Source organism: Rhinoraja longicauda, chromosome 2 (assembly GCF_053455715.1).
Source record: "Rhinoraja longicauda isolate Sanriku21f chromosome 2, sRhiLon1.1, whole genome shotgun sequence".
Taxonomy (NCBI): Eukaryota; Metazoa; Chordata; class Chondrichthyes; order Rajiformes; family Arhynchobatidae; genus Rhinoraja; species Rhinoraja longicauda.
This window is the reverse complement of record NC_135954.1, coordinates 68,692,125-68,714,116: the sequence shown is the minus strand read 5'-3', so window position 1 is coordinate 68,714,116 and position 21,992 is coordinate 68,692,125. Positions and strand designations below refer to the sequence as shown.

Here is a 21,992-nt window from a genome sequence, read left to right as displayed (position 1 = left end):
TGCAAAAAGTTCCAAAGGAGTTTAACAGACTTGATGAAGATTGATATTTCCCATGCCTGGGGTATCTAGAATCAAAGGTCAGTCTCAGAAAATGGAGTCAACCAGTTAAGGTGAAGATGAGAAGAAATGTTCTCACCCATATGATAGTGAACCTTTGGAATTCACTACTGAGAGGATTGTCATTGAGCAAATTCAAGAGATCTTTAGATATTTTAACCATTAAGCGTATCAGGGAATTATGCAGTCAGTGTAGGGAAGTGGTGCTGAACTAAACAAACAGATCTCATTGAATGGCATAGCAGGCACAAGGACTAAATGATTTGCTCGCACTTGTATTTCATTTGTTATGATACAGCCTCTGCGATGAAACAGCAGCAATAAATACTCGAAATACTCATCGTTTAGCTAACTTCAGGCCTCATGAGGAGCACATGGTATCTACAATGAAGAGTTCCACAGTTTAATCAAGTAGCCACATTTTCATAAAAATTAAGTCCCACATTTTATTCCAGTGAAGTTACAACATGTTTGCCCAGTCATGGATGGCACAATGGCACAACTGGTAGAGCTATTGCCTCACAGCCACAGAGACCCACATTCGATCTTGATCTCAGGTGTGCGGGTTTGTAGGTTAATTGTGCGGGTTTGTAGGTTAATTGGCCTCAGTAAAACTGCCTTCAATGTGCTGGGAGTGGGTGAGAAAGTGGGATAACATAGAAGTAATGTGAATGGGTGATTGATGGTCACATGGACTCGGTGGGCCGAAGGGCTTTATTTCCATGCTGTGTCTCTAAAAGCACATGCAGTAAACAAGAGGTCAACCATCCCACAAATCAGATCAAGGTCCTGCACTTCGACCGTATCCAGCCATGAGTGAGGTTGACCAATTAAACAACAAAAGAAGGATGTTCCCTTACCTTTCCATTCTTCACAAAAGGAGGGTATTGTTCCTGATTGAAAAATACATATTTGATGCATTTGAAGACAGCTTCAGTCAGAAGCACCGAATGGATGGCCACTTGCGCCTCGTAGTGAGGTCCCTGCCATCACAGAAGCATTCTTTCAGCCAATTCATTTTACTCAAAGAACATCAGATAACAGCTAAGAGCCATGAGCTCAACAAAGTTCCAGTTTTAGGTCTGAAAATACCAGTTCCAGACCCTTTTGCAGTCTAGCCAAGATTGTTCTATACAGCTATGATATTTACTCCAATGAATAATGTGATTAGTTCTCCAGGAATGTCCACATTGATCCTGTAATTTATGAACAATGGAGGGAAATAGACAGATATTTGGATCAGCATCCTTCTTCAGACTGATTGAGCAGCAGAAAGATAACTGGAAGATAGAGGTGAGCGGAAGGGCTGGGGGCAAGAGCTGGCAGATTCTTATGTGGATCCAAGAAAGGAGGGGTTGATTGGCAGATGAGTCATGTTTGAGAGAAGGGTGGAGATAGTAACCAAGACTGAAGACTAAGTGGAGAAGGCAGAAGGATGCAGATGGTGGAATCTAATAGAGTCAGAGTGATAGTGTGGAAACAGGCCCTCCGCCCACCTTGCCCACACCGGCCAACAATGGAGACCCAGCCTGCTCAACCTCTCCCTATAGCTCACACCCTCTAGTCCCGGCAACATCCTCGTAAATCTTTTCTGAACCTTTTCAAGTTTGACAATATCTTTCCTATATCATGGTGCCCAGAACTGAATGCAAAATTCTAAATGCAGTCTAACCAACGTCTTATACAACTGCAACATGACTTCCCAACTTCTATACTCAATACTCTAACTGATGAAGGCCAAAGTGCCAAAAGCCTTTTTGACCACCTTATCCACCTGCGACTCGACCTTCAAGGAACATTCACCTGTACTCCTAGATCCCTCTGCTCCACAACACTACCCAGAGGCCTACCATTTGTGTAGGTCCTGCCCTTCTTCGACATCCCAAAATGCAACACCTCACACTTCTCTGTATTAAATTCCATCAACCATCCCTCCGGCCACCTGGCCAATCAATCCAGATCCTGCTGCAATCTTTCACAACCATCTTCATTGGCTGTAAAACCACTAACTTTTGTATCATCAGCAGACTTGCAAATCTTGCCCTGTATGTTCTCATGACAAACGGTAACAGGCGCAGCACCGAACCCTGAGGCACACCACTAGTCACAGACCTCCACTCTGAGAAGCAACTTTCCACCATCACCCTCTGCTTCCTTCCATGGAGCCAATTTGCTATCCATTCAGCTATCTCTCCTTGGATCCCATGCGATCTAACCTTCCAGAGCAGCCTACCATGCGGAACATTGTTGAATGCCTTACGGAAATCCATGTACACAACATCTACAGCTCTGCCCTCATCGACCTTTATGGTCACGTTTTCAAAAAAATCAATCAGATTTGTGAGACACGACCTCCTACGTACAAAACCATGCTGACTATCCCTAATCAGCCCTTGCCCATCCAAATGCCTGTATAATCTATCCCTCAGAATACTTCTAATAACTTTTCAACTACAGATGTTAAGCTCACCGGCCTACAGTTCCCAGCATTTTCCCTGCAGCCCTTCTTGAAAAGAGGCACAACATTTGCCACCCTCCAGTCTTCCGGCACCTCTCCTGTATTTAAGGACAACTGTAAATTTCAACCAGGGCTCCCATAATGTCCTCTCTAGTTTCCCGCAATGTCCTCGGCTATATCTGATCAGGCCCTGAAGATTTGTTGACCTTCAAACACGGCAGTACCTTCAGTACTTCTTTGACAGTAACACTGACTGCTCTCAAGACACTTCCATTGACTGCCCCAAGTTCCTCCATCCTAATGTCTTTCTCCTCGGTAAATAGAGGAGAAATGTTCACTGAGGACCTTGCCAATTTTCTGTGGCTTCACACAGAGATGATCGATTTGATTCCTGAGAGGTCCCACTCTCTCTCTCGAGTTACCCTTTTCCCCCTTATGTATTTATAAAAACGTTTGGGATTGTCCTTAATACTACCCACCAGAGCTCAGGCCCCCTTTTGCCCTTCTGATCTCCTTTTTCAGTTTACTGATTTCCTTTTTCAATAAGAAAGGAATCTGCTCTCAAGATGAGGCTTTCCATTCCAGGACATCTGTGATATCCTATTTCTTCAGGAAACATGGCACTCGCCTGAAATTGAAGTTGTGGATGGAGCCCTCACCTGCTCTGTGTTTCCCGCACTTCTGTTCCCAACAAAATAACGGATGGAATATAACATGGAAAAAATAGTTAAGATGAAGATGAGAAGAAATGTTATTTCTAGTCACATCCTCGAAAATTTCCAGAAGATTAGTCAAGCAGGATTTCCCCTTCATAAATCTATGCTGACTTGGACCAATCCTGTTACCACCATCCAAATGCACCGTTATTACCTCTTTAATAATTGACTCCAGCATCTTCCCTACCACCGTCAGGCTAACTGGTCTATAATTCCCCTTTTTCACTCTCGCTCCTTTCTTGAAAAGTGGGATAACATTATCTACCCTCAACAGGAACTGATCCTGAATCTATTGAACATTGGAAAATGATCACCACTGTGTCCACGATTTCTTGAGCCACCTCCCTGGGATGCAGACCATCAGGCCCTGGGGATTTATCAGCCTTCAGTCCCAACAGTCTACCCAATACTATTTCTCGCCTAATACAAATCTCTTTCAGTTCCTCTGTCTCCCTTGATCCTCTTTCCACTAGTACATCTGGGAGATTGTTCGTGTCTTCCTTAGTGAAGACAGATCCGAAGAACCTGTTCAACTCTTCCGCCATTTCCTTGTTACCCATAATAATTTAATCCGTTTACGCCTTCAAGGGACCCACATTTGTCTTTACTAATCTTTTTCTCTTAACATACCTAAAGAAGCTTGTACTGTCCTTCTTTATATTCTTGGCCAGCTTCACTTCGTACCTCATCTTTTCAGCCCGTATTGCCCTTTTTGCTATCTTCTGTTGTCCTTTGAAAGTTGTCCACTCCTCTGGCTTCCCGCTACTCTTTGCTACCTCATATATCTTTTCTTTTAGTTTTATTCCATCTCTAACTTCCCTTGTCAGCCACGGTTGTCTCTTACTCCCCTTAGAATCTTTCTCCCTCTTTGGAATGAAATGATTCTGCATCTTCTGGATTATGCCCAGAAATTCCTGCCATTGCTGTTCCACCGTCATTCCTGCTAGGATCCTTTTCCATTTGTCCTTGGCCAGCTCCTCTCTCATGCCTACTTAGTCCCCTTTGTTCAACCGCAACACTGACATTCTTGGTTTAACCTTCTCCCTCTCAAATTGCAGATTAAAACAAATCATATTATGGTCACTACCTCCAAGCGGTTCCTTTACCTTGAGTTCCCTTATTAAATCTGGTTCATTGGACAACACTAAATCCAGAATTGCCTTCTCTCTGGTATGCTCTAGTACAAGCTGCTCTAAGAATCCATCTTGGAGGCACTCTACAAACTCCCTTTCTTGGGGTCCAGAACCAACCCGATTTTTCCTGTCTACCTGCATATTGAAATCCCTCATAACGACAGTGGCATTACCTTTGTTACATGACAATTTTAACTCCTGCTGCAACTTACACCCTATATCCAGGCTACTGTTTGGGGGTCTGTAGATAACTCCCATTAGTGTCTTCTTACCTTTACAATTCCTCAACTCTATCCACAGTGATTCTACATCGTCAGTCCCAATGTCACCCCTCGCAAGGGACTTAATTTCATCCCTCACCAACAGAGCTACCGCACCACCTCTTCCCACCTGCCTGTCCTTTCCATAGGACGTATAACCCTGAATATTCAGTTCCCAGTCCTGATCCTTCTGCAGCCACGTCTCTGTAATCCCCACAATGTCATACCTACCAATCTCTAACTGAGCCTCAAGCTCATCCACTTTACTTCTTATACTTCGCGCATTCATATATAGTACTTTTAATCCTTTGCTCATCTCAGCTTCCACATCGATTCCTATTACACTTGGCCATTCTCTCCTATTGCTTCGTGAGCTTTCTGTCCCGTTAATTCTGGGGTGTTTCTTAATTATTCCTATACTCTCTTTCCCTTTAACTCCATCTTAGTCTATCCCATTTTAAACACCCCCCTCCCCCCCCCCCCACTATTTAGTTTAAAATCACCCATGTAGCAGTGGCAAACCTGCCTGCCAGAATGCTGGTACCCCGCCTGTTGAGGTGCAACCACAACCTTTTGTACAATCCACTCTTACCCCAAAACAGATCCCAGTGGTCTAAGAATCTAAAACCCTGCCCCCTGCACCAGATCCTCAGCCACATTCAAGTCCCGTACCTGTTCCTGTCCTCACCAGCACGAGGAACAGGAAGCAAACCGGAGATAACCACCCTGGAGGTCCTGCTTTTCAGCCTTCTTCCGAGCTCTCTAAAGTGATATTGGCTTTCATGAGGCTAATCTGAAATATCATGAATAATTTTGGCCTCCTTATCTAAGAAAGGGTAAATTTGCTGGCATCACAGAGTTGTACCGCACAGAAACAGGCCCTTCGGCCTACCATTTCCTTGCTAACCTTTTTGTTCATTTACAATATTGTCGCACTTGGTTTGTATGGGGAGAAGGCAGGAACGGGGTACTGATTGAGAGTGATCAGCCATGATCGCATTGAATGGCGGTGCTGGCTCGAAGGGCTGAATGGCCTACTCCTGCACCTATTGTCTATTGTATCTTTCTCATCTGCTAAGTAGCTGTCTTAATGTCTCTTAACGTAATGATTGTACCTGATCCACCACCTTCTCTGGTTGCATGTTCCCGATATCAACCTCTCTGTGTAAAAACAATATTCTCTCAAATCTATTTTAAAACTCCTTCTTTAACCTATGCCCTCTTGGTTTTGATATGCCCGTCATGGTAAAATAGATTCAATCTGCCCTATCTATGCCTATTATAATTTTAAGTACCAATCTCTTCGGTCCTTAGCCTCCATTTGCTCCAGGGAAAACAAACCTAGCCTATCCAAACTCTCCCCATAACTGTTCCAGGCAACAGCTGAATTCTTTCCACACAACCAACCCTGTTCATCATTCGGTGATCAAAACTGCACACAATGCTAAAAATACAATCTAACCAGAGTTTTGTGAAGTTGAACACAATGTTCCAACTTTTATATTCCATGTCACAAGGCAAGCAAGCCATCCCAGCTAACTGTGTTGGCATTTTCGGGGAAATTGCAGTGAAGATTCACCCTATCAATTTCTGGGATGGTGGGTTTGTTATCTGAGTGATGAATAGGCAAGGCTTCTATTCTGTCAATTTTCAAAAAATAAGAGTGAGGGTGATCTCATTCAGAACTCTAGAATTAGGAAGGTATCACAAAATGCTGGAGTAACTCAGTGGGTCAGGCACTATCTCTGGAGAGAAGGAGTGGGTGACGTTTCGGGTCGAGACCCTTCTTCAGACTCTAGAATTAGTGGTCACAGAATCAACTTAAGGGCTAGGCTATTTAAGACTGAGATAAGGTGAATTTCTATATTCAGAGGGTGGAATATCTTTGTAATTCAGTACCCAGGGGTGGTGTACAAGCTTAGTCATTGATTGTTTACAAAACAAAAAGTTGGATGGATTTCTAGATATTAAAATAATAAAGGGATGTGAAGTCGATATAATGAGACAGAGGATCAGCTTTAATTCTGTTGAATGGTAGTGACTTAAATGGCTCAATGACCTACTTCTTATTCGAAATGCTGTATAAAATGGGTTAATTAAAATAAGACATTAATGGTCTTATAACAACATTTGGATGTTGTTTCATTTTTATTTTGTTTATAAACAGTGCATACTTATGTATGGTCATTGTGTCAGATTTCCAGAAACTGTGGGTAATTTTGTTTGTGGTTCTCGTTAACCCATTATTAAACAAGACATTCCCTAGAAAGCAGGAGAAAAATTTCTGCGAATCTCTTTGCAGGTGGATTGCTCAGAAGCAAAATGCTATTTGGCATGGGGCAGTGCGAGGTAAGGTGCCATTCATAACTGGAAATTCTCAATAGGATTTGCCACTCGGTACGCCTGTACTCTAAATAACTCCTTACCTTTCTTGGAATTATATGGTGATTTATAATAATGTTTATGCTTGGAAGGGATAAAGTAGGTGACCCCAGCCTCACCGCCCAAGGAGAGTGGTGTGCACGGCGTGCCAGTGTGGTGGCGAGGGTGGGAGGGAGGGCTAGCTGGCCGCCGTGCGAACAGTTCAGTGGGTGTGCGAGTCCCTGCGCTCACTCTGTGCTCCCGCCCCTCCCCTCCCCTCCCTCTTGCCGCCCGGACCCATGTAGCACCATGACCGGCATCGCCGCCGCCTCCTTCTTCTCCAATACCTGCCGCTTCGGGGGATGCGGGCTGCACTTCCCGACCCTGTGGGAGCTGATCGAGCACATTGAGGACAACCACATCGGTAGGAAGGGGGGAGAGGGAGGGAGGGAGGCGCCTCTCCGCCGCGCTCCGACTCCGGGCCCCGCGGGCAGCCGCGGCTCGCGTGGAGCGACCGCCCGCCCGCCCGCCCGCCCGCCCGCCCGGTGGGAGGGAGGGTGGGTGGGAGGGGGTGACGGCGGCTGCACTGTACTGGGGCCGCAGTCCCCTCTCCGGTCCCCGCCCCGGCCCCGCCTGGGCTGCATGGCCGCTGCGCCGCGGGGCCCCTGTGGTTCACAGGCCGCCGGCCGCGCACTCACCCGACCCGCTTCCCCGCCGCGCCGCGCTGCGCCGCTCGCCCCTCCCCCGGTGAGGCTGGAGGGTGCGGCCACCGGGAGAGCGCCCGGCATTCAGGGCAGCCGGCCGGCAGGGAGGGAGACAGGCAGGCCCCGGACCGGACGGGTGTCGAGGTTCAGCCGCTGTCATGGCAACGGCTGCAGGGGTGTGGAGGAGGTGGCGGGGAAATGAAGCTGCCCCGGGGAGGGGTTGGGCCTGGAGAAGGTGGGGCTTCACCCCTTGCCTGCAGGCATACAAGGGTTTGCACCTGAACTCTCACTGAGAGATTAGCTCTGCTCACGCTTTTGGGCGGAATTAACGCCCAACCCCTCCATTGCAATTGAGTATTTGAGGGGAGCTGAAAGTTTGCGTGTCATTTGAAATGCATTACATTAGGTCTCCGAAAAAGTTTGGCAATTTGGCTTGTTGAACATTTAAACCAGAAGTTAAACTCAATTTTCAAGGAGGGCGTGGCCTGCTACAGTTTTGACACAGTAATAATAATAATAATAATATTCATTTATTGTCATTGCAACGAGTACAACGAAATTAAAAAAATAGCCAATCCTGACGGTGCGTACAAACATATATGCAATAAATGCAAAAACAAATAAATACATAAATACAATTAAATACAATTATATTAAGTACAAGATTTTTTAACGGTGTTGCCTAGTGCAAAGGTAGTGTTCAGTTCTCGTATGGCCCTGGGGTAAAAACTGTTCTTAAGTCTGTTTGTTCGGGATTTGATCGACCTGAAACGTCGACCAGAGGGCAGATGAACAAACAGACGGTGGCCGGGGTGGGATGGATCTTTTATTATTTTGCCTGCTCTACTGAGGCAGCGTAGGCTGAACAGGTGCTCCAGGGAGGGCAGTGAGCAGCCGATGATCTTCTGGGCAGTCGTGATGACCCTCTGAAGGGCCTTCCTGTCCTTTTCTGAGCAGCTGGCATACCATGTGGTTATACAGTATGCCAGCACACTCTCGATGGAGCAGCGATAGAAGGACAACATGAGCTTCTCCTGCAGGTTGGTTTTCCTGAGGATCCTCAGGAAGTGGAGTCTCTGCTGTGCCTTCTTTACTGTGGTGATGGTGTTGGTAGACCAGGTAAGATCCTCTGCGATGTGCGTACCCAGGAACCTGAAAGCTGGTACCCTTTCCACACAGACCCCATTGATGTAGAGTGGGTCGTAATCTCCACTGGTTTTTCTAAAGTCAATTATAAGTTCCTTTGTTTTGGAGGAGTTCAGGACCAGATTGTTCACTGAACACCATGCTGCCAGCCTTTGGATTTCATCCCTATAGGCTGTCTCATCTCCTTCTGAGATGAGTCCAACCACAGTCGTGTCATCCGCGAACTTGATGATGGTGTTGGTGGGATGGGTGGGGGCGCAGTCGTGAGTGTAGAGGGAGTAAAGGATGGCAACACACAGCCCTGTGGTGAGCCGGTGCTCAGTGTAATGGTGGAGGAGAGGTGAGGGCCTATTTTGACGGTCTGGGGGCGGTTGGTCAGGAAGTCCTTGATCCATTGGCAGATGGTTTGGGAAAATCCAAGGTCGGAAAGTTTGGTGACCAGTCTGCTCGGGATGACCGTGTTAAAGGCAGAGCTGAAGTCGAGGAAGAGCATCCTCACATAGCTCCCCTGGTGTTCAAGGTGGGTCAGTGCAGTGTGAAGAGCAGTGTCGATGGCATCCCCTGTAGACCTATTTGCTCTGTAGGCAAACTGGTGTGGGTCGAAGGTGGGTGGGAGGCTGGCTTTGATGTGCTGCAGGACCAGTCTCTCGAAGCACTTTGTGATGACCGGTGTGAGTGCTACCGGACGGTAGTCGTTAAGACCGCTGATGACAGACTTTTTCGGCAGTGGGATGATTATGGCGGACTTCAGGCAGGGAGGGATGGTGGATTTTAAAAGGGACAGGTTGAAGATTTTTGTGAAGACCTCAGATAATTGGTCTGCACATTCCCTCAGCACTCTGCCCGTCACACCATCGGGGCCTGCAGCTTTCCTGGGATTCACTGCTCTGAGCATGCGCTTAACATCATACTCCTGCACAGTGAAGGTGTTGCTGTCAGGTGCTGGAGAGGGTGTAATATCTGCCACTGTAGCTTTCACCTCGAAACGAGCAAAGAAACAGTTAAGTTCCTCAGCCAGCGAGGCGTCGCCGTCGGCAGTCGTGCGGTTGCTGGTCTTGTAGTTGGTGATGTGCTGGATGCCTTGCCATACCCGCCGTGGGTCATTGTTGGAAAAGTGGTCCTCAATCTTCCTCTTGTAGGACGCTTTGGCATCCTTGATGCCTCTCTTCAGGTTGGTTCTAGCAGCACTGTATAGAGCTCTATCACTAGACCTGAAGGCGGTGTTACGGTCCTTGAGGAGAGACCTGACATCCTTTGTCATCCAGGGTTTTTGATTGGGATACAACCGGATGCGTTTGTCGACGGTGACATTGTCAACACAGTTTTGGATGTAGCAAAGTACAGTTGATGTGTACTCCTCCAAGTCCTGATCCTCAAAAATATCCCAGTTGGTCCTTTCGAAGCAATCCTGCAGCTGCGAGGAAGCTCCTTCAGGCCATGTCTTAACAGTCTTTCTGGTGACTGGAGCTTTCCTCCTGAGTGGGGTGTATGCTGGAGTTAGGAATATGGACAGGTGATCTGACTGCCCCAGGTGTGGTAGTGGTGCTGACCTGAAACCCTTCTTAATATTTGAGTAAACCTTGTCTAGTGTGTTTTTCCCCCTGGTAGCACATCTTATGTGTTGTTCAAGTTTCGGGAGAACTGACTTTAGGTCTGCATGGTTGAAGTCCCCGGCTATGATGTGGGCTGCTTCTGGATATGTGCTCTGTTGTGAGTTTATTGCACCGAGCAGGTAGCCTAAAGCTGTGCTAGCGTTAGCATTCGGTGGGATGTAGACTGCTGTTACTATAACCCCTGTAAATTCGCGAGGAAGGTAAAAAGGCCTGCATTTAACTGTTAGGGACTCCAGATCAGGAGAACAGTGGCTATCTATGATTTGGATGTTAGTGCACCAGCTGTTGTGCCAGCAAGTGACAGCATTTGGAATATGCTTCATGTGTTAAATAGTTAATGCATGTACTAAATTCTGAGCATGATGTCTTGCACCTAAACTGCATGTGACATGATAGATTGCCTGTGTTGGTCATCACTCCTTAAAGCTTTGGTAAGTACGACCTGAAATCAGGGTTCAATGCAACATGCAAGGAATCTGCAGATGTTTCAGGATTTTTCTACAAAATCTTGGGAACATCAGCTGTAGATAACGTCGTTATTCACACAACTTCATACATCAGCATAATATGTTCAGTACATGTTTGTGGTACTTCAGTGATCCTGAAAAGAATAACATACAGTAGTACTGCTCCCAGGATTGTAGGAATTCTGTTGTCTGCTGCTCGTCTGTATTTCACTCCTGTTTTGGACATTGTAAGATCAAAGCATACATGTCATTCTCACCTCTGTATGCCCTTTCTTTCCTTCGTGCCAAAAATCTATCAATCTCAGCCCTGGATATTTTTGGTCCCAAATCCACCCACCAACATAAACAAACTTGAATACAATAAGAGCTCGGGTCCACTCATTTTGGCTGCTCCCTTTCAACTCTAATCCCACTAATGTGTTGGTATTCAAAACATAAAAATGTCCCATTTTATAGTTCTCGTTCCACATTATGTCTTCCTAAGCCTCCATTTTTCTCCTTGACAGTTTCTGCCCTGCACCAGCCAAACATGAGTTCCTGATCCCGAGGTTCCCTCTGACATATTGCCAAACCTCACTCTCATCATCCCAGTTTCCACCTTACTTTTTCGAACCAAAAATCTTGATTTATTTATTTGGTGGCTAGTCTATCTCCAAATACCACCGAACAAGATGTCAGGTGACTCTAAGCGTGCTGTTCGCTGAAATGGATCTGCAATCCTTCATAACAATCGTTCCACTCTTTAAAATCTTTATTTGAACCCTTTATCCCGTATACTGTGGGTGGCTTGATTGTAATCATATATAGGCCTTTAGCTGACTGGATAGCATGAAACATAAAGCTTTTCACTTTACCTCAGTACATACAATAATAAACTAAACTAAACTATCACTAAGAATGTGTCTTTTGGCTTCATCTTGTCCAAAATACCAACTGTCCCAGAGTGTCTCGAGCCTTGTGGAGTGCTTGCCCCATTCCACTCTGCATTCTTGATTTCTGGACTGCTGTAGACCCTGAGTTTCCATGCCTATTTCCTTCCTTGAACATGGGTCTCTGGGGCATCCTGCTTGAACCTTGTCATTCCCTGTCTTGATCTCTGGGCTGGTCTGCCTCATCTCCTCCCCAACTATGCGCTGGCATCTGCCTTGTCTGCCCTCTTCCTGCAAGCTGCATTACCCCACCTTACACATTCATCTGCAGCTCCACTTACCCTTGCTGAATCCTTTCCCCTGTGCTGCCATGTTAATTGCTGCCCCCCCCCCCCCCCCAAACTCACCCACCCACCCAATAACTCTCCAATGGTTTGGAGAAACAATACCCAGAAGACTCGTCAGTCTGAATTTCATCGTCTCGGTTGAAACTAATGAAATCAAATTCTGCAGATGATAGGTTTGATACACCTGCTTTCACCATGCATGAAAGCATATCTGAACATAATGACAGCTTAAAGGGTCTGTCCCACTTAGGCAATTTTTAGGCAACTGCCGGCAACTGTCATAGACATTGCAGGTTGCCGTAAAAACGGAGACTGGACCCCCCCACGACAATGTCTACGACAAGCTACAACAACCTACCACCTAGTCGACGTCAAGCTACGGCAAGCTACCGACAACCGGTGACCCAATCGTTGCGACTTCGAACATCCTCCTACGACTGCACCTACGACAACCTACGACCACGTAGGCGACAACCTACAACAACTGAAGCCAATCTATGTCCACCTGCGACAAGCTACAATCCTGTCGGCGACAACTGAAGACAATTTACGTCATTTTGGCCTCTGGTTTTGACCTGACGTAGGTTGACGTAGGTAGTCTCCAATGGAATTCACCGAAGTCAGCACCGGTGTCAACCTACATCACCTGGCGACAACCTGGAGATAACCTACGACAGCAGCTACGTCAGGAGACGTCAAGCTACGATCATTGGTGTCAAACCAACATCAAGCTACGATCATTGGCGTCAAACCAACAGTAAAAATCATTTAAACATTTCAAAATCCAGTGGCGACCAGAAAAACGCTACGGCTCTTTGGAGACTCCTCACGACACTCCGGCGACTGTGTGGTGACAGCCTAGTCGCCATTAGTCGCCTAAAAAAAACGTGTAAGTGGGACAGGGGCTTAAATCTTGGGCAATCAGTACTGATGTAAACGTGATGTTGAGTTTATCGGAAAAGTGTTTTATAATACGTTGCCATGGATTTGTTGGGGATGGGCAGACGAGGATAGAGACAATGCCATGTGCATCAACAAAACAACAATACTACACAAAAAGCTGTTTGGCCGCTTTCAAGAACTTCTTATGTCCTGAAATATGCCATGGAATTTCTAACATTTAAGAATTAAGGCCAGAAGTAGCAGACTTGTCAAGCTTGGTCCAAAATTTATCAAGATCTTAGCTGACAAATCTTTTGCCTCCACAGATGCTGCCCGATCTGCTGACTTCCTCCAGCAATTTTTTTTTGTTGTTGCTCAATTTACAGCATCTACAGATTTTTGTGTTTCCTGTGACACTGCATACTTTTGGTCCATCAAAATTAGATCCAAAGTTAGCTTTGTCATAAGCGTATATAGTGATAGAAAGATTTTTTTTTGACTGGAAGTCTGTGATCAATGGTGTTCTGCAAAGATCAATGCAAGGATCTGTTGTTTTCAATATATATTAATGACTTGTATGAACATGTAGCTGTTCTGACTTGTAAGTTTGCAGATGGCATGAAAATTGGTGGATTTGTGGATAGAGAGAAAGATTGTGAAAGGATGCAGCAATGTATAAATCATTTGGAAACTTGAGTAGAGAAATGGCAAAGCAGGTGGCAAAGAAGGCATACAGTATGTTTGCCTTCATTGCTCATGGCATAGGGTATAAAAGTGGGGAAGTTGTGTTGCAGCGATATAAACCAATCCATCCAAGGAGTATTGTGTGCAATTTTGGCTGCCGCATTGTAGGAAAGGTGAGGATGCTTTGGAGTGGGTGTAGAAGGATGTTGCCTGGATTGGAGTGTATTATCTACGGGGAGAGGCTGCACAGACTTGGATTGCTTTTGCTTTTGAAGCATCGGAAGTTGAGGTGCAACCTAATAGAAATATATAAAATTATTAGAGGCATAGATATGGTAGATAGTGACTTTTTCCCAGGTTTGAAATGGCAATTAATAAAGGACTTTGGTTTAAAGTGAGAGGGAGAAAGTTAAAGGGGTTTTGCACAGCAACTTTTGTTTTAAACACACCGAATAATCATTATGTGGAATACACTATGAAAATAGCATATATGAGGCATTTGGGCAGACAAATGAGGGAAGGTATAGATGGATACAAATCATGTGCAGTCAGATGGGATTAGTTTTGATTAGCATATTGGTCATCACAGACATGATGGGCCAAAGGTCCTGCTCCTGTTTTGTACTTTTCTGTTTTTATCCTTATTGATACACATGCACACCCTGTCATCCATGACATCCATTGTCATCCATTTTACCTATAATCCATTTCTTTGTCATTATCTATTTTATGAAGGTTAATGAACACGTAAGCTACTGCCTTGCCATCTCCTCCATGGTCTGCTCCAATGTGCAAAGGCGCATGATATCCAGATCAGGGGATTTGTCTTCATTTGATTCTGCGAGATTGTCAATCATTTTCTCTCTAAATCCACTCGTATTCTTTTGCAGCTCAGTTGCAAGTTTAATTACATTGAGTAGTATGCAAGGCCAGCACGTTAGATTGCTGAGATCCACAACAATCCATTACCAAACTCTTATCTCCCACCCAACACCTATCTCTTTTTGGTAAAGGACTTAAGCATAAATGAGAATATTTTGCTGAAATCAATGCAGTTACTTATGTGAACTGAGTAAGCACAGTTTGATGTTTGTCCAGGCTAAGAACATCCATATTTTAAGTTAATCAGTTAGCAGCATTGTAGTGGTACTCCAGATATGCAAAGTGTTAAAGTGTAAATCTTCAGTGTATATGCATGTATTTCTGTAAACCAAACTGTGAGAAACAGCTAAGGGAGCTTGCAACCAGAACTGCAACGCCATACAAGAAAGGGATATTGCTCTGAAAAATCTGGGGTCATGCAAATGCCCATGGCAAGTATGGCAATATAGCCGACACCTTTGACTTGCCATGGGCATTCACAAGGGCCCCAGCTCTGCCTGCCTTTTTGACGGTTATTTGGCACAGTCTTTGTTCCATTCCTCTACTCTTTCTCCGCTACATGGATGACTGCATTGGGGCTGCCTCCTGCACCTGTACAGAACTCGTCGATTTCATGAACTTTACCACTTTGTACACTTTATATACTTAGTAGATAAAATCATGAGATGAATAGTAGATGCACAGAGTCTCTTGACCAGAGTAGGCAAATCGAGGACCAGAGGATATCGGTTTAAGGTGAAGGGGAAATGATTTAATAGGAATCTGAGGGGTAACTTTTTCACACAAAGGGTGGTGGGTGTATGGAACAAGCTGCCAGAGGAGGTAGTTGAGGCAGGGACTATCCCAACATTTAAGAAAGCATTAGACAGGTACATGGATAGGACAGGTTTGGAAGGATATGGCCCAAACGTGGGCAGGTGGGACTCGTGTAGCTGGGACATGTTGGCTGATGTGGGCAAGTTGGGCTGAAGGGCCTGTTTCCTTACTGTATCACTCTATGATACTAAGCTTCCACCCTACCCTCAAATTCCCTTGGACTATCTCTGACGCCTCTCTCCGTTTTCACGGTCTCTCTGTGTGTCTCCATCACGGGAGACAGACTATCGACTGATGTCTACTATAAGCCCACTGACTCCCACAGTTATCTGGACTACACGTCTTCCCACCCTGCCTCTTGCAAGGATGTCATCCCCTTCTCTCAATTTCTCCTCCTCTGTTGCATCTGCTCCCAAGATGAGGCTTTCCATTCTAGGACTTTTGAGATCACCCCTTTCTTTAGCAAATGTGGTTTCCCCTCTGCTGTAGCAGGTGGATCCCTCACCTGTGTCTCTTCCATGCCCTGTAGTTCTGTTCTCGCATCCCCTATCCCAGATTGAGCATGAGGTAGTAGCAAGAAACTGTAGCAGATGGATCCCTCACCTGTGTCTCCTTTGTGTCATGTAGTTCGGTTCTCACACTCTCTATCCCAGATGGAGCAAGAGTAATTCCCCCAGTCCTTGCCTTTCATCTCACCAGCCTCCGCATCCAACACATTGTTCACCAACATTTCTGCCACCTGAAAAGTGATCCCACCACCAGTCACGTCTTGCCATCCCCATCACTTTTCACATTGAGACTACTCCCTCCACAACTCTTGGTTCACATCTCTTCCCATCTAAACCGCCCCTAGGTATTTTGACCAGTCATATAGCATTGAAACAGGCTCTTCAGCCCAACTTGTCCATGCTGACCAAGATGCTCCAACTAAGCAAGTTCAATTTACACATGTTTGGCCCATACCCTGTAAACCTTTCTTATCCATGTACCTGTGTAAGCGTCCTATAGTTGATGTTGTAGTACCTACCTCAACTACCTTCTTTGGCACTTCATTCCACATACCCACCACTCTCTGAATGAAAAGGTTGTTTCACAGGTTTGTATTAAATCTATCCGCTCACACCGTGAACCTCTGTCCTCTGGTTTTTGATTTCCCTACCCTGGGTTTGCCGTATCTATTCCCCTCATGATGTTATATACCTCAATAAGATCATCTTCCACGTTTCCCTGCAACTGCACAAGATATAATACCTGTCCTGATGCCTTCTCCATCACTTCCATCCAGGAACCCCAGCAATGTTTCCAGGTGAGACAGAGGTTCACATGCACCTCCGCTAACCTCATCTACTACATTCGGCACAACTGATGTGGCCTCCTTTACAAGGCCCGGTTGCTCCCGGTGGCTATATATTTTAACCACCTTTCCCATTCCCATGCGGTGACCTTTCTGTCCTGGGCCGCATCTATTGCCAGAGTGAGGTCAGCCACAAACTGGAGGAACAGGAGGGAACTGGACAAAGCCTGGGGTGAGTGAAAGGGAAATACAGGTAAGTGGGATTTTGATTGGTAGATGGGAGGACAAAGGTTCGAGATGAAAAGGAGATAAGAGGGGACAAGATGGAAAGGAGACAAAGGGTGACAAAAAAGAGACTAAAGGGTGTCAGATATAGAGAGAACAGGAGTGAAAGAGGAGTGAAATGTAAATCCAGAGGGAGGGAGAAATGTGAAAGTGGCCAGGGTGGGCGAAATGGGTACTCACTCGGGTGGGTGGGGAAGGGTGTAAAATTGGAGTATTCAATGTTGATTGGTTCTTGGTTCTTGGTCCTCCAAAATATTCCAAATGGAATTTAAACTGGAGGTGGCGGAGTATGGACTTAAGCAAGAAGGGCTTCTTAGAGAAGAGCTGCCTTAAGTTTAGATTCCGCTACCCAAGAACCATTATGCTCACTATTGTGCACCCCGGCCCCTTTCACCTACATCCCTCCCTGTGGATTTACATTTCACTCCTATTTCACTCCTATTCTCTCTTATAAAACATATAAATTGCTGACTAATATTATTTTAAATATTTAAGGAAACAAGGGAAATGAAGTTCATGCAGGGCAGCATGAGCTTACATGATCTCCCGGTTGCTAAACACTTTATCTCCCTCTCCCATTCCCATACTGACCTTTCTATCCTGGGCCTACTCCACTGTCAGAGTTTGGCCCAACGCAAATTGGAGGAACAGCACCTCGTATTTTGCTTGGGCAGCTTACAACCCAGCAGAATGAATATCGACCTCCAACTTCAAGTAACCCTTGCTTTTCCTCTCTCTCCATCGATCCCCCCCCTTTTAGTTCTCTGACCAATCTGACTGTCTTCCTGATTAAATTTTATCTTTGTATGCTTTGTTGTCACCTTCCCCTAGTTATCAATGATCTATTCTACATTTTCCTTGTACTTCGCCCCTTTAATGTCTCGTTTTGACACCTTACCCTTCTATATCTCTGTGTCTCGCTCTCCCCTGACTCTCAGTCTGAAGAAGAGTCTTGACCCGAAACTTTACCCATTCTATCCAAAGGTGCTGCCTGTCCCACTGAGTTTCTCCAGCTTTTTGTGTCTGTCGACACTGAAATAAAAGATCAGCCACAATCTCACTGGTGGCAGCACAGTCAATGGTACTGCGGTAGAGTTGCAGTCTCACAGCGCCAGAGACAATAGACAATAGACAATAGGTGCAGGAGGAGGCCATTCGGCGCTTCGAACCAGCACCACCATTCAATGTGATCATGGCTGATCATTCTCACTCAGTACCCCGTTCCAGCCTTCTCCCCATACCCCCTGACTCGGCTATCCTTAAGAGCTCTATCTAGCTCTCTCTTGAAAGCATTGAGAATTGGCCTCCACTGCCTTCTGAGGCAGAGTATTCCACAGATTTACAACTATCTGACTGAAAAAGTTTTTCCTCATCTCCGTTCTAAATGGCCTACCCCTTATTCTTAAACTGTGGCCCCTGGTTCTGGACTCCCCCAACATTGGGAACATGTTTCCTGCCTCTAACGGGTCCAACCCCTTAATAATCTTATATGTTTCGATAAGATCCCCTCTCATCCTTCTAAATTCCACTGTATACAAGCCTAGTCGCTCCAGTCTTTCAACATATGACAGTCCCGCCATTCTGGGAATTAACCTAGTAAATCTACGCTGCACGCCCTCAATAGCAAGAATATCCTTCCTCAAATTTCGAGACCAAAACTGCACACAGTACTCCAGGTGCGGTCGCACTAGGGCCCTGTACAACTGCAGAAGGACCTCTTTGCTCCTATGCTCAACTTCTCTTGTTACGAAGACCAACATTCCATTGGCTTTCTTCACTGCCTGCTGAACCTGCATGCTTCCTTTCAGTAAATGATGCACTAGGATACCCAGATCTCGTTGTACATCCCCTTTTCCTAACTTGACACCATTCAGATAATAATCTGCCTTCCTATTCTTACCACCAAAGTGGATAACCTCACACTTATCCACATTAAACTGCATCTGCTATGCATCTGCCCACTCACACAACCTGTCCAAGTCACCCTGCAACCTCATAGCATCCTCCCCACAGTTCATACTACCACCCAGCTTTGTATCATCTGCAAATTTGCTAATGGTACTTTTAATCCCTTCATCCAAGTCATTAATGTATATTGTAAATAGCTGCGGTCCCATCACCGAGCCTTGCGGTACCCCACTAGTCACTACCTGCCATTCTGAAAGGGACCCATTTATCCCCACTCTTTGCTTTCTGTCTGCCAACCAATTTTCTATCCATGCCAGTACCCTACCCCCAATACCATGTGCTCTAAATTTGCCCACTAATCTCCGATGTGGGACCTTGTTGAAGGTTTTCTGAAAGTCGAGGTACACCACATCCACCAGCTGTCCCCTGTCAATTTTCCTAGTTACATCCTCAAAAAATTCCAGAAGATTAGTCAAGCATGATTTCCCCTTCGTAAATCCATGCTGACTCGGAACGATCCTGTTACTGCTATCCAAATGCTACGCAATTTCGTCTTTTATAATTGACTCCAGCATCTTCCCCACCACTGATGTCAGACTAACTAGTCTATAATTTCCTGTTTTCTCTCTCCCTCCTTTCTTAAAAATTGGGATAACATTAGCTACCCTCCAATCCACAGGAACTGATCCTGAATCTATAGAACATTGGAAAATTATTACCAATGCGTCCACGAATTCTAGAGCCACCTCCTTAAGTACCCTGGGATGCAGACCATCAGGCCCTGGGGATTTATCAGCCTTCAGTCCCATCAGTCTACCCAACACCATTTCCTGCCTAATGTGGATTTCCTTCAGTTCCTCCGTCACCCTAGGATCTCTGGCCACTAGAACATCTGGTAGATTGTATCTTCCTTAGTGAAGACAGATCCAAAGTACCGGTTCAACTCCTCTGTCATTTCCTTGTTCCCCACAATAAATTCCCCTGCTTCTGTCTTCAAGGGACCCACATTTGCCTTGACTATTTTTTCCCTCTTCACATACCTAAAAAAACTTTTACTATCCTCCTTTATATTATTGGCTAGCTTACCCTCGTACCTCATCTTTTCTCCCCTTATTGCCTTTTTAGTTATCTTCTGTTGCTCTTTAAAAGAGTCCCAATCCTCTGGCTTCCCACTCTTCTTTGCTATGTTATACTCCCCTTTTATTTTTATGCTGTCCCTGACTTCCCTTGTCAGCCACGGGTGTCTCTTACTCCCCTGAGAATCTTTCCTCCTCTTTGGGATAAATTGATCCTGCAACTTCTGCATTATTCCCAGGAATACCTGCCATTGCTGTTCCACCGTCTTCCCTGCTAGGGCCTCCTTCCAGTCAAATCTGGCCAGCTCCTGCCTCATACCTCTGTAATCCCCTTTGCTATACTGTAATACTGACACTTCCGATTTTCCCTTCTCCCTCTCAATTTGTAGAGTAAAACTTATCGTATTGTGATCACTGTCTCCTAATGGCTCTTTTACCTCGAGTCCCCTTATCAGATCAGGTTTATTACACAACACTAAATCCAGAATTGCCTTCTCCCTGGTAGGTTCCAGTACAAGTTGTTCTAAGAATCCATCTCGGAGGCAATCCACAAACTCTCTTTCCTGGGGTCCATTACCAACCTGTTTTTCCCAGTCTACCTGCATGTTGAAATCTCCCATAACCACCGTAGCATTACATTTGCGACATGCCAATTTTAGCTCTTGATTCAACTTGCACCCTATGTCGAGGCTACTGTTTGGGGGCCTGTAGATAACTCCCATTAGGGTCTTTTTACCCTCACAATTTTTCATTTCTATCCATACTGATTCTACATCTCCTGATTCTATGTCACCCCTTGCAAGGGCATGAATATCATTCCTTACCAACAGAGCGACCCCACCCCCTCTACCCACCTGTCTGTCTTTTCTATACGTTGTGTACCCCTGAATATTCAGTTCCCAGCCCTGGTCGTCTTGTAGCCATGTCTCTGTGATTCCCACAACATCATACTTGCCAATGTCTAACTGAGCCTCAAGCTCATCCACTTTATTTTTTATACTTCGCGCATTCAAATACAACACTTTAACTTCGGTATTCACCTCCCCTCTCACAGCGATCACAATTGGCCCTGACCTTACTCTCTTATCCCATCTAGAACTTCCCTTCCCATTTATTCGAGAGTCCTTTGCAATTTCTCCTGTATTCGCTTCCCCTTTAACTCCATCTTTATACTCCCAATTTGTCAACACCTCCCCCCCACTACTTAGGTTAAACCCACACGTGTAACACTAGCAAACCTGCCTGCCAGAATGTTGGTCCCCCTGCTGTTAAGGTGTAATCCGTCCCTTTTGTACAGGTCACCCCTACCCCAGAAGAGATCCCAGTAGTCTAGAAATCTAAATCCCTGCTCCCTGCACCAGCCCCTCAGCCATGCATTCATATCCCCGATCTCTCTGTTCCTACCCTCACCAGCATGAGGTACTGGTAGCAGTCCAGAGATAACCACCCTCGACATCCTACTTATCAGTCTTCTTCCTAACTTTCTAAACTCACGTTGCAGTATCTCCTTCCTCTTCCTCCCGACGTCGTTCGTGCCCACGTGCACAACTACTTCCGGTTGATCGCCTTCCCTCGCTAGGATGTTCTGAAGCCGGTCCGTGATGTCTTGAACCCTGGCACCAGGGAGGCAACAGACCATCCTCAAGTCCCGCCTGCCGCCACAGAATCTATTGTCCATACCTCGGACAATGGAGTCACCCACTACTATGGCTCTTCCTGACTTCGGTCTCCCCGGTCGAGTCTCCTTGCCTGGATTAGAGCCTCGGGTTAGATTCAGTTCTGTCAGTTTCAGTTTCGTTTATTGTTACGTGTACCGAGGTATAATAAAAAGCTTTTTGTTGCGTGTTAACCAGTTAACAGAAAACCAATACATGATTACAATACAGATTCACACTATAGATGCTCTCTGTAAGGAGTTTATACGTTCTCCCTGTGACTGCGTGGGTTTTCTCTGGTTGCTTTGATTTCTCGCCACATTCCAAAGATATGCAGGTTTGTAATTGTCCGTGGTGTTTGGGATAGAACTACTGTATG

General features: G+C 45.6%; 2 protein-coding genes across 3 annotated transcripts in view; one reads left to right on the top strand and one right to left on the bottom strand.

Moving 5' to 3' along the window:
• The window catches only part of creb5b (cAMP responsive element binding protein 5b), a 318,546-nt gene extending 310,718 nt beyond the window's left edge, over positions 1 to 7,828 (bottom strand). The window contains exons 1-2 of the mRNA XM_078420628.1: positions 7,684 to 7,828; positions 918 to 1,040 (exon numbers count right to left, since the gene is read on the bottom strand). Coding sequence (XP_078276754.1) covers positions 918 to 1,040; positions 7,684 to 7,773 — 213 coding nt within the window. The 5' untranslated portion in view covers positions 7,774 to 7,828. The remainder of the gene's footprint in view (positions 1 to 917; positions 1,041 to 7,683) is intronic.
• jazf1b (JAZF zinc finger 1b) overlaps positions 7,211 to 21,992 on the top strand; it is a 193,524-nt gene continuing 178,742 nt past the window's right edge. The window contains exon 1 of one of the 2 annotated variants that reach the window (XM_078420642.1): positions 7,211 to 7,409. In XM_078420642.1, coding sequence (XP_078276768.1) covers positions 7,295 to 7,409 — 115 coding nt within the window. In that variant the 5' untranslated portion in view covers positions 7,211 to 7,294. The remainder of the gene's footprint in view (positions 7,410 to 21,992) is intronic. The other variant, XM_078420651.1, reaches the window with a different exon arrangement.